This window comes from Dreissena polymorpha, chromosome 12 (genome assembly GCF_020536995.1).
Source record: "Dreissena polymorpha isolate Duluth1 chromosome 12, UMN_Dpol_1.0, whole genome shotgun sequence".
Classification (NCBI taxonomy): Eukaryota; Metazoa; Mollusca; class Bivalvia; order Myida; family Dreissenidae; genus Dreissena; species Dreissena polymorpha.
Window position 1 is genome coordinate 7,186,589 of NC_068366.1, and position 18,421 is coordinate 7,205,009.

Here is an 18,421-nt window from a genome sequence, read left to right on the forward strand (position 1 = left end):
CTCACAACGCTGACGATCTTTTTATTATTTATATTATAAACTTGCATTCTAATACTGATTATCTTACAAATATGAAATTTGTGACACACGTATGTCTGTTTATTGTACATGTGTCGTATAAAAATTCGGATAAAACTGTTGTTTTCTTACGAAATAATGGTGGGGCATGTGATGTCTACATCTTATTACGATATTGAATAAAATGGAGAATTTGATGTTTACATCCATTTTCAAAAAACAAAACAGATGGTATTTGCACGCATCTTCTCACTTCTGTCGGTATTTTCTATTACAATCATAACACATATTCGCACTCTCTACTCGATACGACGGCGATATATTTTGATATTTAAAAGTGTATTGGTAAATAAAGGAATTCTAATTAGACATTCACAGAAACTAATTACATATTAACAGATCTTTTATAATAAATACAGTTATCATCAACTCTACATGGGAGTCGACATACTAAAAGGTGCCGCGTAAATTGAAATATAAAACACTGCTGTTATTGTAATTCACATCAATTGATATCAAAGAAACAAGATGCCTATATACATCATGTAAACAAATGATATTGCCATTACATTGTTAACTTCTAGACAAAACGAACGTGTTGCAGGTTGTGTCATGGATTATTACTGTGCTTCTTTGTGAATAAATTTAAAACCGCTACTAAGTTTATATTAGAACTTTACTGGAAATTCCTCAATGTGTTAAGTGTTAAGTGTGGAGTAATGTCACGGAGAACATTAACTAAGGCCGTTACTCATTACTTAGTTAAGTACGAGTGCGATAGTAATTTGAAAGTTCGGTCCAGGTGATTTATCAGGACAGTCAACGAAGAACCTGTAAGTACATTTCACACTATAACGTTACAGTAATGTTTATGGTATGTTTTAGTTGACTATGATGAGAACAGTTTTTCATGCAATGTTATCCAAATTGATTAAAACTAGTCAATAAGTCACGGCCGCAGCGATTGTGGGATTGTGTATAAACATTGATTGCTGTCAGACTAGGGCCTAACACAGGGTTGCAGCATCCTGTCGCAAGGTCCCTTTTATCTACACATGCCTTTGCTTTGATTTCATCACAATATTATAACGCAAGTTGTATTGGATGTTTCGATAAATCCATTTATAATTCAGACAAGTATCCGTTCTGTGTCGATTATTATGAACCGTTAATCTTTTTGAGAAAACAACAGACTTTCATTGAACAGTATCATTGATTTTGCCGAGATATATAAATTGGCATAGGCTTAATATTTATGAAAAAGTACGCTTTATTCAATCTTAAACATGGTAACAATTCGGAAGGGAACAGTACTTGTGAATAAATTCGTGTTCTCGCCTTGTATTTCTGAAAGTCTAAGTGGAAGGAAATACCAACCTTAAGTTAATTTATAGACAAACTTTGATAGCTTGCAGATGTGTACAAAATTACAATTGCCGCTGAATGTCTTACTACTTACTTTAAGAATATTGATATTGATAACTGTAGGCTCTTAAAGTTGGTCGTCTGCAGGAAAAATACTGTGTGTGTTTCTAAGAATTGTTTTCTCTCGTTTTAATTCTCTTTGTTCACTGAATATTGAAGCTGATAAAATAGTATCCTAAGACAAACATAGCATGTTCTTTTTAATAACGGAGATTTTTAAGAAAAGCATAATATTGCACCATTTTTCACGTTTTTCTAACTGAAATTCTTAAATTACGGGTTCACAGTAAAGCAATTCGTTGCACCAAAACATAAATTGTATGTACAATTTGTAATAACAGAGATAATAATTCGAGTCATTTTTATATGGAAATGAGTCAACCGACGTATGGACATATATAAATCGAAATAAATATTATAGTATAATAAAAATGCAAATAGTTTATATTGATGTTCAAAACCCGCAGTTAAACGCGCCACAATATTTTTTATAAATCCGTTTAAAGTTGACATTTGAATATTAAATACACAAATGCACATGTACATACCCGATGGCCACACTTCCCACCAGTTAATCCCAGTTTCCGCCTTAAATTGTCTGTATAGTTTCAAACGAGGCTTCGGGTCGTTATCCTGTTGAAGTCGGTGACCGAACCGGCAATTAGTGTTAATAAACGGAACCAAAGATTCTTTCAATATGTTTTCCGTAAAAAGCACACTGTTCATTATTCCGTAAAAAAAATACTATCTGTGTAGCACCACGGCGGCTAATGCCAGCCCACACATGATTTTTAAGGAGATGTTTTGGCTTAGGTATGGATGTTCTTACTGATCATGCCGGTCTGTAGCTAGTTGTTCTGTTGTTGTGCAGCTGCACTGAGCTTTCGTGGGCGAATATTACGTGATTGTCATTTGAACTAATTAGAGCGTTGCAAAAATAAATCCGATGTTGAAGATTACGCTCCTTGACCATCTGCGAGTAACGCGGCATGCTATTGGTAAATACGTGAAACTCTAACCATGTTTGCTTGTAATTTAGTTTGGATCAATACTATTGCAATTAAAGTTAACAAAACATTCATTTATTTCATCGCGTGGCGGGTGTCAATAATTTCACAAGTCTTAGTGAATATACAGCACGGCGTTCCATAATACACTTATGGACTGAAGCCAGATTCGAGTCCCGTGTGAAATCAAATTTTGTTTATTGTCTTAAAACTATTATATATTTTATTATTACACGACATTATGCAACTGTAACAATATCTTCTAATGTTCTTGATGTCTTTTTTTAATTAAGTTATTTTGCATCCAACAATAAATGTGCGGTCTACTGTGAACACCAATTAAAGTACATGTACCAGTATTCTTTAAGCTACAAGAATAGTCATTCTGGAAACAATATAATGTGACACGCATAGTGTTCTATATAGGTTTCATTCCACTAAATCATTTACGCGTAGTGATCGAACATATTCTTTTTGTGGTTATTTCCTGTATCCTGTATGTGTCCGCAACGATTTGGTGCATTTCATTGCGGGAAACTTGATATATAGGAAAAGCCAAAACAATTCTTTGAAAGTTGGCAGTTTTATAACCATTTTCATGTATACGAATTTGTCACTGTGATAGGCTTATATTAACTATCGCTGGATTGTCTTGACAGCCTGCAGAATTACACAGTAACACAATTAATATATAATTTTTGAAAACAATAATAATATTTATGTAAATTATATTAACACTATTTAATATAATATTTTGTTTATAGCACACTTCAGGTGATAGTATGGCTGACTTTTAGTGTTCAATGGAGCAGAAGTAGCTGTTGGCGTTATTCTAGCCGAAGGTCGAGAGACCGAAATGGTAACAGTCCTGAAATTGCACGAAAAAAACGGGCCCCGCAGTTCCAAAGCCCCAAAAGCAAAAGGTATAGTGTAAACATTCTTCATTATATAAAATTTATTACCCACAACAGTCGTTCTTATTCATCTTTATGTAAGGCTCTCCTTTTTAAATCAAATTGTAAACTCACAACGACGTCTATTGTCATACGCGTTTTTAATTGTACTGTTCTTTTTGATAAAATACAAACCAAACATCTATAACCATTTAACTTGAGAACATTAATTACATTTCCGATCATAAGATTACAATATTAGTGTTTACGCAAACATTATAAGGAAAAATAATCTTTACAGACAAAGGCCGGAAAACCCACTGCGACTGTCCTTTTGAGGGTTCTCCAAGCGACTGCCACAACCCAGCCACAAACCGATTTGGTACCCACGACTACGATCGAGGAAAAAACTACATGTACAACAACGACCCAGCCATCGATGACGACGACGACCACCACATCTGAATCGGAAGAAACAACGTCATCAACGAAGACGACCGCAAAGCAAGGAGCAACAACGCCAGCAACAACGACGACCGCTTATCAAGGAGCAACAGCACCAGCAACAACGACGACCGCCACCTTAGGAGCAACAGTTTCCACTACGACGACGATTACGCCAAGTCATGTAACTGCTCGGAGCGATGCCATGCCAGGATGCCTGATTTCGGCATTGAACCAGGTCGTCAACAGCATTAGGATTATGCAGAGGGAACAGGAGTTGGCAACAAGCAGAAGACCAGACAAGAGCCATACATGCACTAACCACTGAGTTAGGGGAGGTACGCTCGATGACGGGGACGATGATTGGCATGCTTGCCCAATCTTCTAGACCCCAAACAACGGAAATCTCGGACGTTACAGGATCAGATTCACCCACGCGGTGGTAATCTCCGATGAGGAGTTGAAGTCAATCCGTACTACGTCGTTGATTTATTCATTGCCGCAAACATCAAAAGCCTCTATAAATACAATGGTGGTGGACAGAGCATAACAACCGTAAAGTCCAACAAGAAAGTCAGCAGTGAAACGGTATGTTACAAGGTTCTTTCCGAGGCTACGGATCCAGAAGCCTGAAATGCGCAGTGTGTATCCATAATCAACGAAATCCTGCGCCGCCCAGCCATCGCGACAACTCATTGATTTCCAGCCTCTGGAGTCACCTGGACCACTTGACAGGTCAATGTTTCTGTATTGACGACCTGAAATTTAAATGTACATGGTGTAAAAATATTTTTATGATATTCGTATTGATTTGATGTAGTTTGTTTATGCATGTATGTCTGTGTGTATGTATGAATGTGTCTTTATTGATTTGATGTAATTGTTTTCTGTATGTATGTCTGTGTGTATGAATGACTGTGTCCTTATTGATTTGATGTAGTTTGTTTCTGTTTGTACATGTATGTTGTTTGTATGTATAACTGTGTCCATATCGATTCGATTTACATTGTAAGTTGTTTTTGTATGTTTGTCTGTGTATGTATGACTGTGTCCTTAGTGATTTGATGAAGTTCTTTTCTGTATGTATGTCTATATGTATGTATGCCTGTGTAAGTATTTGTTGATGTATATATATATGTATGTATCTTTAATGTAAATTGTGTATATAAATAGAAATTGTATAAAACAAATCAAAAGCGTACTGTGTCCTTGATGTGCAATAAATACAATTTCAGGCGAACATGCTTCTTTTCGTTTGTATGTTAATTGTGTGTAAATTAAGTTCATTGTTTTCATCGTGTTTATCCTTTATACAAATTTGCAAGCAGAAATATCACAAAATAATGTGCTTAGTTTTTTATTGCAATTGTGCATAAATTCTATAAATGTACATTTTATTGCGCATTGACGTCATATCATATATCTTTTGCATTATGTAATGCATCACACTTTTGTAATACAACAAGCTAAACAGTATTACTCACAGTATTTAAATTTCTTTAAAAGATTTAAAATATGTATCGAAATGAACAAAAAATGTGTATACAAATTGTTTTGCCAACATTTAACCACTCAAATTTATATTCAAATTAATGTACCAAAAGAAATAGGAAATCACTTAAATAGTCTGATTTAAACTTACATGTAACATGTTAATACGTTAATATTGGTAAGCTACATATAAATATATATATATATATATATATATATATATATATATATATATATATATATATAGACACACAAGAAAGCATTTTCGAAATGTATAAAAAAAATCTTTAAATACAACTACTCGCAGAAACAATGGAAACAAAACGTAAAGTATAAAATGCACATAATACTCATCCCAACGCTGATTCTGTAACGAGGGTAACCAAAAGAGAACATTTTGTCGATTGTTTACAATCAAGCAATACGTTAAAATGTAACGACGCATTGATGAACTTTGCACACATACATGCACCTGTACGGTCTGCAATATCGAAATGTACTGTGTTAAGTTCGCATTAACCTGTATTTCACCGTGAACCACCGAGGCCGCGGTGATCCATCGCGATCGCGACGGTCCACCGTGAATTTGATTTCCCGATAACGCCCGCGATGATCAACCACTGTTATCGCGATTAATCATGTTGGAAAGATCTCCAGGTCACGGTGATTGTCCACGCCGAAGAAAAAATGTCCAGGGTGGTGTTATGGTTTAGGCAGAAATTGCGCTAGACAAAGTGTATTCAGGTTAACTTAAAGATAACATTTAATTGTTACATTTGATTGATTTTCTATTATGTAATCATCCCTTTCTGTCAATTTATCATAAACGTATCATAAATGACAAATGATATATTCAACGAAAACCGCAATTTTCTGTAAATATTATGAAGCTTTGCAGCTGTATAAAATGTGCAAAACTTAAAAAAAAAGCTTTTGTAGATCAAAGGGACTTTTTTTGCTATGAAACTGTAATACTAACATAAACCATGCTCGAACATATCTTTTATATGCATCTTTTGATGATTTAAAAATGTGAAATTTATACAGCGTTCCAAACTCAATACGGTTGTATAATTTGGTAAAAATCTTTTTATATCGTTATATTTTGTGACATTACAAGGATTGCTTATATATTTGGAATAATATACTGTGTTGCATAAGTACTGAAGACCGAGTGGTATAAGTGTTAGACTTTTACTTCGAGAGTCAGGGGTTCGAGCCAGATTGCTTGTTTTTCTTCCTTTATTGTTTTTATTTAATACTGGAGCTCTTTAGTTAAAGCATTAAATGAACAAATTCAAAACATGCCAAAATCTGTGGATAGAATATTTTTAAAGCTGAGAAAAAGGAATTCATTATATTTGGAGAATCTTTGTATAGGTCGTCCTAATTTTTGTTAAAAAATAATACATTTTCAAAATTGCTACTTAAATTACAAATGTCTCGCATGTTTAGATAATCATCATTAAACAAGTAACTTGGATTTGAACAAAAACTATTCTTATGAATTTATCACTACTCTTATTAAAAGTTGGTCAATAGATTTGACACAAGCCCACATCAGTTTTATATCCATGCCTTTAAGGCATTTTTCACAGAAATCAATAAACTGAGGGCTACGTTATGTATTATTTCACTATAATAGCAGTTTGCACATATAATGTAATTATATAAGTCGTATTATAAATATGAATGCTTTTGACACTGTTTGTGTTAAAACAATTGCGTGAAATCGATATTATTGATATTCCAAAAGCGCCTTAATTTTAAGATAACCAAAAGTTCTTAAGAAAGAGCTTTATTATTTTATATAACGAGGCAGGTTAGGTCCTACAAATAATGAAACGATTCGCTACAATAAATACTTTACAATAATATTGTTTATCTGTTATTTAAGAAAAAATTCATCGACAAGTTCAAAAGTAAAATGTAACTGATAGGACCTCATATATCAAAAATGAATTTCTGTTTGAAAATAATGCAAGATTGATATTCCAATGGTGAAATGCGATCCCTTGTGATCGTCATTTATCATGTCTTTGATTATAACCCTTCATAACAACACATTGAATGCAAAAAGGCATGATTGTCATTATTGTGTTGCCTCTACTTGTAATACAAGACGAAAATTTCAAGGGCTTCACTAGCTTTTCCAAGATGGCGCTCAGTACTTGATCATTTGGATAGCTAATTAATCTTCTCATGTTTTGGGTATGACGAACTTTGTCAGTTTCCTAATGTCCAATTTGATTCAACAAAACTACACTGTGATAAAATGGCAAGTCGCTCGTTGAAAAGCGCCATCTTGCAAATGGAAATCAGGTATCAATAGGTTTGATAAACTAAATAATAGTGAATATGCATGTTTATTAAATGAAGTATTGCAATCAATACAAATGGTGCATTTAAAGTCTGTACTGTCTGGAATCTTCATTTGTTTAGATCAGTTTTAACTTGATTGATTGTTTGTATATATTTGTTGACATCGTTCACTTAAATAATACCATTGTACAAGAAATAAATTATGAAATGAAAATGAAATAAACACGGGATAATTCTAAATTTAAAGGCCATATCATGGAAAGACAGCTGTTGAGAAGATAAAGCGTTAGCTAAATATTATTTACAGTTTATAGTTATTAAATTACTAGGCATGCATATTCATCGAAATTTGATGACCCTTTTGAATTAACTTTGCAATTAATAAATGAAACAATTTTATTTTATTCAGTACAATGTTAAGGAATTTTTTAAGCTAATGTTATTATAACCAAGTAATTACCAAGTAAGATAATGTAACTGTAATGTTTATGTATTTTTAAACCTGAATAGATGTGTTTGCTTTAAGTATATTGATATGGTCGTTCATATAACGTGGCTTCACTGTCTCAGCTACGTACATTATATCGTTCAACTTTATACATATTTTATGTCTGACGTTTATCGATTGATTGATTTTCAAGCAGTCACATAAACTACAAATCTATTTAATACGGATCTTGTACACCCAAAATTGCGGCTTTTTCATGTTTTTGCAAGTTGGTGATCTAAAATATTAACTATATGATGCTATAGTCTTAAATCTTTTTGAAAAATAAGAAGGGATGTAGTTGACGCTTGTTCTAAATTTCATTTCATCGTTTCTCAAAACGTTGTGCCTTTTCTGCTTTGGTCTCCTTCCTACCATTTAGTTATTTAATTTTAATTAAAATAAATGCGTTTGTATTTTATTGTATCATTGTTTAATTTGAGTTGAAATGGTGTCGGTTTAAATTTTATTTACACTTATATATATCATGAATACTGCTGGGCCTAGTGTGAGGTAGCGCGCTCTAAAATCGGTTTTAACTTACAGTGCTTTGCATTTACCGTTCTAAGGCGGTGACCCCAGCTTTATTCTACTATGTGGGTATGTTGTTTCGTATTTGTGCTGTTTCACTGTTTTATCAATTGGTAACTTGGACTACGAAATTGTGAAATACGAATGCAATACTGCTCTAGCAGCTAAAGTTTCACTTCTTTATATTAATTAATTAGTAAACGTTATTGTTATCAAAGACATCTGGCCATTTAAAACTTACATGTATTTCGTTTAGCTTATGGTGTAGAAGAACGTAAACTGTCAGAACATTCGGATCCCAGAGTCATACAATGACGGATGTCTTCTAACCTTTATATAAGCCATCCTCTTAATTTCATAAAATATAACGACAACAAAATAACTCTTCAAATTATCCAATCATTTTGCGTTGCAACGCTTTATAAGTTTTAGGGTTTAACTCGTCAAAAGATGCATATACTGGCTATTTAAGCGCATGGTAAATGTTCAGTATTACTATTTTCTCACAAATATCATAACTAAAACGAAATTTGCGAATCTGAAACGACTTGTTTTAACTTCAATTTAACAAAACGTGAAAAGGCTCCTTTAATTGATGAGTGAGGTATGGTTTCATCATTGTGAATGATTCGATTCTATACACGCCCAATATTTTAGGGGCACACACAAAACAGCAATTGTAATAAAATCGTTATGAATTAAACGAACTAATGTAAATCTTTTTACACATGCGCGCTACTTATACTGGTTACTTATTTTTGTTTTCTTTTATTAAGTTTTTTCATTTAAGTTAATCGGCATTGGTTTGTGTTGGAACTACATTTGATTTACTAATGATATTTGCTTGAAAAGTTGGACGATGCATTTATACATTATGGAAATAACCTTCAGACATGAAATGTTTACCGTGTTGTGTAGTCTTGTCTTGTTCAATACATGTTCTCCTTTAGAAAAGGTTGAGGTCACGATCAAACATGGGCATGTTGCATCTGATAAAACTATGTGTAGCAATCTTTAAAAAAATGTATTCGAAATAACAATATGCGTAAATATATTTTGTCGTTTGATGGAGTTTTCAACAATAAAACTGAATCCACAATTGAGTACATATGCTTGTTTATATTCTTGTCATTCTACAGGTACAGCGCGTAGAGCGAAACAAAAGAAGAAAACAAGAACAAAGAAATTGAAAAAACGAAAACACTCACATTTTGGTTGTTCGAAGGAGCATGGTACAGATGGCCAAATACTTAACGCCAATCATAGTAAGGAATATAGTGTTATCATACAAAGTTACATATAACGCATTTATAAACAAAAACTAAAGTGCTTTCATGAGTCTAAAATCAAATATCATGTAAATAAGAATAAATGTATCAAAGCATGGATTTAAAAGTGGTCAATCCTTTGTTTATGAAGTCAAAAACACATAAAACTGAACATTTTCATGCGAATGATCGAGGTTTTTATAGTATCTGCTGGTACTGTATTTCGATAGAACGACCAGAATCCCCACAGAAGAGCACAGGCAACACGGTCGAATCAAACCACAACGACAAAAAGGCCGCGCCGAAGGCTAAGACGGGTAATATATTATACTATGTATTTCTAAATGTAGTTCATAATGGGTGATCATATTCTCGTTTTGATGGTAATATGTCCAGTAATTATACCTGTATTTGAATTGAATCGTGTATATATTTAATTAATGGTCTATTTGTTTTTGTGTTTGTCGAAAATCGGCAGATTTTGATTATTATATATAACAAAGGCGGTAATTTGGTACAGACGCGGTACTTTGGTACAGACAGTGTCTCAAGAATATTGTTTAATGTATTGCATAATCCGAATTGGTGCATACAATAATTTTGTCTTGTAAAATAATTGCCTTGTGTATATATAATTGAAAGTATGGGTCTAGAACCTTTATTTCTTTCTTTTATTTTTACGGGCTATTCTTGTTAAGTGTGTTAAATTTATGATTTAAACCTGAATATTTAATTTCAACTAACGTACATCAAAATTCGTGCAAGGGCAAATATCATCTTCTTACATCATTTTTGTTCCAATTATGTACATAGTTAGGTTACAGGCTAACTGCTTATGAAGATTTGACATAATTTTAAATGCTCTCCGGGTAAATGTTAAACTTCTTTAAACAGCTAAAGCGTTGCAATCAACATGCTGATTCAATGGCGATGACAACGGTTACGCTGAAGTGTATTGCTTATTTGCCACAAATCTTTATATATAAATCGCTGATAGAAGAAATTCTTAAATACTGAAAACGTTTTCGTTTGTATAGGGTGATATTCTCATACCTATACTAGCATATTTATTCAGTATGTGTATCCATTCTAACAATAAGAAAATGTCGCGGTACATCGCTAGTATGATTGGTATTATTTCATATTCAAATGTATCCAAATACATAAAATGCATCGTATACGACAATTTAAATGGAAACACAAAGTGCATGTCTCGTAAGGAAAATTAAACTCTTCCATTATTTACGCTTCTTTGAAATTACTTGACAATTTATATTCAAAATGTAGAACTGACGCGTTTCGTAAAATACGATTTAATCTATCGGGCATTTAAAGTTCGCCCTTAAGGGTTAATGTTTGATATGAGCATAACACAGTTTACAGTGAATATAGAAATGGCAAGAAAACTTTGAAGACTCATATACAGAATTTAGTGACAGTCTTATTATCGATTATTCAGTATATGCTCGACAAAATCCTGATGACTTGTGCAACACGCAAATACAGACCATAACCTCGAACTCCGACTGCCAATCTACACAGGCTGAAATCGATGTAGACCAAGTGACACTTGCCTCATATCAGAGTCAACCACATGTAGCTAAGACAATGGACCCTTGCTTTAACTCACTGTCAAATGAATCTGGTAAGGATTTGTTTAAATCGTCTATTATATTAAACATGAAAGCTATTGCCTAATTCAGAACAATTTTATAATCATGTTAACTTAGAGATGCAATGAGCAGACCGCTAGCATCAGTAAATGTGTGTTATAACATGACATTAACTGAAACAAAAATAGTTCAAATAATTTATCTGAACCATAAATGCATCCGTGTTATATATGTATCGTGTAATCCTTGTGTTTAATTTCCTAGTAATAAAAAAACATGTTACAATTCGAAATATGTTTGAAATTAACATCGTTTGAACATTTTTTGTAGAAAACGCCGTATAATTGATATTGGTTATTTCTTAAAATATCAATTTAACTTAAATCAATTACGCTTGGTAATATTTTATTTACGAATCGACAACAATTAGGCTCGTCAATTTCAAATCTTTAAGCGACATTCTGCATTAACTATTCCTATTTACCGCCATCCGTATTCGGCAGTACATCCGAAAAACACGTCAACAATAAATATGCATTCACCGATTGTATGCCGATGTCATAGTATGATATTGTCAAGAATTTTTTTCTTCTACATGTGCGTCCCAAACGATGAGTCTTGTTTTAAATAAGGTCGAAACGTACCGGAACAAATCTACACACACTTTGTAACTACATGTTCCGCATCCGCATTATTATTTGGATACTGACACACATTTGATTTCACTTAAATTTGAATAGCAAAACATAATCTCTCGAAATAAGGGCAGTTGTATACATGATGGTGATTAGCAGAATACCATTAACCAATACTAAATAAACTGTGTTGTCAAACAATACCTTACATGTTCGTCAGTTGTAATCAACGTAACAGCTTTAACATATTTAACAATTGTTTAGTATAGACATTCTTACATTTATATTGAAAGTATAAAAACCCTAAATGAAAACCTGCAACAAGACTTAGTGTTTAGGAATAAGTGGTGCCGAAGACGGCACAAACATATTCCTTACCAAGATATTTATGTTTGGATAAAATATAATATTCCTTTGAAACATAATACAAAATTGAAATAACTAGTCAAGGCATTTCCAGTTTGGAAATTTAAATAAAACAATTGAGTAAATGTGGACAGCCATTTTATAAATATATGGGATTACCGATTAAGGCTTCTTACCTCGAGACTCTTTGAACCTTAACTTTGTCAAAGAAACAGACTCTATAAGTTCGCAATTGATGCATTTTTATCCTATGAAATTACTCACTACACTTGCTCTGTTTAGCTATTCTGGCAATTAGTGCGCATCTTTTTCTAGACACGAGTTCAATTTCAGGATTCCACCAACAAATCAGGCCCATAAGAATAAAATATGTCTGATAAAATCATTTAAACGTCGCAAAAGAAAAACCAAATACTAAATATGTAAAGGAAAAGATTTAAGTATATATCTGAACCTATTTATTTGAGCTCGTTGACATCGACTGCCGAAGGCTTGTTGAAACGCTCACCAGTACTTGATGTCGTTTGGGTAGAATTAAAGAACGCTTCAAAAGTTGATAGCGAACTCCACGGCGACCTTGCACAATAAATTGAGTGACCAATAAAATTTAAATGTTGAAAACAGAAGTTGAACAATAAGCTTATTATCTAAACTTAAGATTTAATTAATTGTCAGTGCCGTTGTGTGACATATATAATATATAGGGCATCCCTCCTTAAATAACTCTTTTAAATAATAAAATATAGTATTTGTATTGCACTATAGTAACAATGCTATTGTTTTGAACCTATTTCTAAAAACACTTTTGCAAATATGATTTTGACGTAAATTAAATTCTTACTGTTTGTCTGCTCAGAGTGTTAATGTTGAATTACTTTTGTCCTGGGTCGTACACAAATTAATGTAAAGTACATCTGGTTTGATATTTAAAAATTGTGGTTGTTAATTTGTATGAGCTAGGGATGGCTTATGTAATGAAATGACGGTAACTTATTCTACTGTAACGCATGCAAATATAACATAATCGGCTTAAATTTTAAATGTACCCTACGTATTGCAAAGTTTTTAAAACGTGTTTCAAATGGTAGAAAGTGCAAAGTGTGGTATTTAATACACTGAATTTATGTATTTAATCTAAATGTATGTTTTCAACATCAACAGACGTCATTTAAAAAAAAACTTAAACATAATACGTATATGTGAGATTGTAACAGATTTAAGCATTTTCAGACCATAATGCGATTTAAAAATTGCATTTAGTAATAACATCCGGTTTTCCAACTACACACAACACTATTGAGTAGCTTTCAGTATTTCTAATTGAACTGGAATTTAAAAATGACGATAATTAATGATACTTATTGAATGGATATAATCCTATCCAGACGCGGATCGTTATACGAATGGAAGTGAAAATGAACCCGTTCAACTGCAACACTTACATTATTTTGAGTTGAAATATATTATTCTTGAGAAGGAAATTCAGGTCATTTAAAACTGGATAATCGAATACAGTTTTTTATTTCGTTTGCTTATTATTGCTTACCAAACAGATGAGCGCAGCGGGCATGCTCTTACTGCATGCTTGTGTACTAGCTTGGATCGCGTTCACCTGTCCGTGGTTGTACATTGTTTCGCGTTGCCACGCTTTATAATGATCCGGTTTTTGAAATCGTCAACATATGCATAAAATTGATATTTTAGAGCATGGTAAATGTTCAGTATTACTGTTTCCTCGCAAATAAATATCATCTAGAACGAAAATGTTTAAATCTGAAACATCGGTTTTCAATTTAGGCAAACACGTGAAAATGTCCCATTAATACATATTCTTTTAGACCAATACAAACATACTGTTTCAACATAATTTGACATTTGCAAAACATGTACAGCTGATGTAGATTATTTTTACCAAAGTTTACTTTTTTCATTTGAACACAATCTAAATTCACTTGTTTTTAACAACAACACAACACCATCTGTGTAATATAATGTTCTAAATGAGATAAATAAATGACTTTTGATAAAACCTATGTCATACTTTTCAAAGTATTTGTGTGGTCGAATCTATAGGAGTGGAAGATACTATAGGAATAAAGTGTACACTTAAATTTAAGATGTGGGATCAAACACACGTTAGAACAACATCTTAGTCTTAGTATTTAAGATCTTAGTAAAAGCACTATGTCTTGAACGTTTCCGTTTGGATGTACCCATCTCGTCGGGAAACAGGGTTTACAGCTGTTTTGCCTTTATATTGTTCATGTTAGGTAACAGAGTTAGGACTTTAACCGTATAAAGCAAGAGTCTCACCCCTATGCTCACACTTGTTATAACACTCGGGGGATGGAAAATCACGCATCATTAAACTGTTTTATACCTTACTAAGAATGTTTGCTTGGATTTAAGCCAAAAAACTTTCCGTACATGTGTCGTTGATTTCACAGAACGGTACCATTTTCACTTCCTATTTTAGTTCGTTGGGAAACTGCAGAATCCTTTTTTCCCTTTCTATGGTGGAGTATTTCAACTAAATACTTTTTCACTGCACCGAAAAGAAATCTGTACACACTTAATATCACGTAAATATTCGATATAAAAAACAAACGTAGATTAAGCTTTAATTAAATGCAAGTCAATTACAAAACCCAGTCCATTTCACTTTGACGTGTTGAGTGAAATGATGAAGCTCCGAGGCGGAGATAACAAAGCAGACAGTACTGGGTTACGAGTTGATCGGTTATGATTATATCATCATGGAAAAACATAGGCGGAAATCGCTGAGCACATAACGGACATTGCCGATTACTATTGTTAAGCAATTAATTATTTGTTTGGCCTTTAGTGTACACTAATTGCAATTCTTCACGTTGGACCGTTTCACCGTTTCATGAACATGATCTGATTATGTTATTTGATAATTTATTACTTATTTATGTTATTTTTATGATACATTCCACATGATCTTTTTTATAAAATAAGAGAATGACTAGATTTGCCATTCCCCAGAACATAACAATTTTGTTTCATAAAGTAGAGTTCTTTTGAGTTTATGATAATAGGTTATTACATTGAAACAGGTTTTATCACTGTTTAGTTTTAATAGTAATCTAATAGTGTTATTCCTTATTTATTGGCGATAAAATATGTGTTTAAGTAGAAGCCCACTGTATGCAAGCAGTACACACAATGCTTTGCATCGTCACCTCCAAAGGCAGTGATTCCAATGTTTAACCGATGCAACTTGACCTTTTTGTGAAATCAATAGTGTAATCTTCACTTCAAACACACACTATTATTTATCAGTTTTACCGTATGTATTTGAAAAATTAGATTTTAAGTAATAAGAATAGGCGAATAGTATTCACACAATGTAATTATTTGTAAAGGAACACTGACTATGATTGCTTTTAGAGTTTAAAGAATGGAAACCTATTAAGTTTTTAGGAAGTAAGCAACATCACGAAGCGATTATATTGTTAAGGGTAGCTGGTATTGTAATGACATTTTATCTGTAAATAGAATGGTACCGTTCGTAATAAAGAAGACATGAGGAAGGTCTTCATTAGGATTTTCATTTAACATTTCTGTAAATTTCGTTTTCATATAAAGTGATACATGTGTATATAAATACTGAAGCCATAACACCATCATCAGTTAAGAAGTAGTAAATTTAAAGTAGTAATAGTACTAATGACTTCTAAAAGTCCATTACGAAATATAAGTGATATTGTCTATATATCATTTAAAAATTGAATATCTTACCATTTCAGAATTTTATTATATTTTTAAGGGTAACTGGTATTGTGATGACATTTTATCTGTAAATAGAATGATACCGTTCGTAATAAAGAAGACATGGGAAAGGCCTCCATAGGGACTTTCATTAAACATTTCTGTAAATTTCGTATACATATAAAGTGATACATGTGTATATAAATACTGAAGCCATAAAACCATCATCAGTTAAGTAGTAGTAGAAGTAGTAATAGTATTAATGACTTCTTAAAGTCCATTACGAAATATAATTGATATTGTCTATATATCATTTATAAATTGAATATCTTACCATTTTACCATTTCAGAACAATCTACACTGAGTCAGCAAAATAAAAAGCAAAACAACCCGAGTTGAGGGAAAGCTTGCAATCGAATACAACCATCCTTTATTTTGAAACCGATGACAGACATAAAGGGCGTTTGAGTAATGTTGTAGTTAGAAGTACATGTGAATGAGCAAAAGTTATGAAGCCAAGGCATGGCGAAATTGTGCAATTATTCGCTAATGTTTTGGAGTGCAGTGGAATGTAAAAAAGTTATGTTAAATGTAAATTATTTTTACAAAATAATAGTGTCGTGTAAATGTAGTATAATTTCAAACTTGCCGGTTCCGGTTCCGGTTAAGAACAGACGCGAAAATGTAAATGGAAATAAAAATGGAATAAAAGTTACTTATCGGTGTGAAAACTAAAATTTACATGGATTTATAATGTGTATGGACTTAAGCCAGAAGCTCAAGTATGTTATTTTGCCTGAAAATTTAACAGAAAATTATGTATTTATAAACAAAGAATTGCCATTCCCTTTTCTCCGGGTGGGGGATGGATTTATTTTGAATATTTGAACGCGTCAGCAAAATCCGGTTCATACCAACGTCCTATTTGACTGTTATTTCATCAAGCATGAATTAAACCATGATCAAACCAATTATAAAAATATGCGACCAACCTTAGAATGCGGCAAAGCGTAGCCTTTCTATCTAACATATTTACACATATGAAAGTGATTATAAGTGATTAAGTGATTATAACAGTGACTGAATTACACTTGAATGTCCATAGAAAATTGCAGCGCATTGTGTTTATAAGAATGAATAAAAGGGCGTATTCTTCAACAGCAAGTGAAGGGGCGGCTACTGACAGTAGTCTTCTGGAAACGTCACTATTTGATACACCGAAGGAACCTAAACAAAACAAAAAATCTAATAAAAAAAAGAAGACTGACAAAGTAACATCTGGCCAAAAAATTATGACAGAATTCGTGACAACCAAACAAAATGAATCCCAACCAAGCCGTGCAGAACCATCATCTATTGAGAAGCGACTGGATGAAATAAGCACCAAACTTTCAAACGTTTTAACAAAAGGCGATACGGACATAATAAACAACATTATAAAAGAAACACTTGAAGAACTCAAAGAGAAATTATTAGCATCAGTCGTGAAACAATTAGAAATAATAGAAAGCAATATGTTTGACCAAGCGAAAGAATTAGCGTCGCTCAAAGAGAAGATGAATGAGCAAAATAAGGAAATAGAAATTCTCAAAAAATGCAACGAGTCCTCAAAACAAACCTACGGGACCAGTATAAATGTTCTTGAGCAGTACGGACGCCGTAACAGTGTCCGCATATCTGGCCTTCCAAATGACGCCGAAAATCAATCGTCCATTGAAGTAACTGATCAAACGGTAAAAGTGATGAACCAACATTCAGACATTCATCTTGAATGCAGAGACATTGATGTTTCTCACAGACTCGGCAAGTACACGCCGAATAAGAATCGACCAGTTATAGTCAAATTTGTGCGACTGCAAACGAAAATTGACATCATGAAGAGAGCCAGAAATCTAAAGGGCACCGGAATATTCATTAATGAAGACTTAACAAAAACAAACGCGGAGGTACTAGCATTTCTGCGCCTAAAAGAGCCGGGCCGTGTTAAAAAGGCTTAGTCGTTCAAGGGCAATCTGTTCGTGAGGTATAGGGGCAGTGAGCGTAACGAACACGTTCACTTTAATCAATACCAGGGCTGGCTGAGAAAACCGTGGCCAATCAAAGAAACCACATACGCTCAAAAAGTATCGTCTTCTGGTGCGAGCAGCCGACCACCAAATCACAAGAAAAAAGAACTACATAAAAC

At 33.1% G+C, this 18,421-nt stretch overlaps 1 protein-coding gene and 1 long non-coding RNA gene across 2 annotated transcripts; both read left to right on the forward strand.

The window, feature by feature from the left end:
* Nucleotides 1-1,884: 1,884 nt before the first annotated feature.
* LOC127853872 (uncharacterized) lies at nucleotides 1,885-5,027 on the forward strand. Its single transcript, XR_008036780.1, has 2 exons — nucleotides 1,885-3,373; nucleotides 3,645-5,027. It is a non-coding gene; the product is annotated as an uncharacterized LOC127853872 (long non-coding RNA).
* A 2,333-nt stretch (nucleotides 5,028-7,360) lies between these two features.
* On the forward strand, nucleotides 7,361-16,798 carry LOC127853853 (uncharacterized). The gene is made up of 5 exons (XM_052388654.1): nucleotides 7,361-7,445; nucleotides 9,758-9,883; nucleotides 10,117-10,203; nucleotides 11,346-11,531; nucleotides 16,586-16,798. The coding sequence occupies exons 1-5, from the start codon at nucleotides 7,361-7,363 to the stop codon at nucleotides 16,633-16,635; spliced, it is 534 nt and encodes a 177-aa protein (XP_052244614.1). The 3' UTR covers nucleotides 16,636-16,798.
* The last annotated feature ends 1,623 nt before the right edge of the window (nucleotides 16,799-18,421 follow it).

What these genes read in the sequence shown, in the direction of transcription:
- LOC127853853 (XM_052388654.1), top strand. Translation starts at nt 7,361, where the DNA reads ATGATTGTCATTATTGTGTTGCCTCTACTTGTAATACAAGACGAAAAT. An exon ending in AATACTTAACGCCAATCATA is followed by an intron (nt 9,884 to 10,116) that starts GTAAGGAATATA and finishes GTATTTCGATAG; the next exon opens with AACGACCAGAATCCCCACAG. An exon ending in CGCGCCGAAGGCTAAGACGG is followed by an intron (nt 10,204 to 11,345) that starts GTAATATATTAT and finishes TCGATTATTCAG; the next exon opens with TATATGCTCGACAAAATCCT.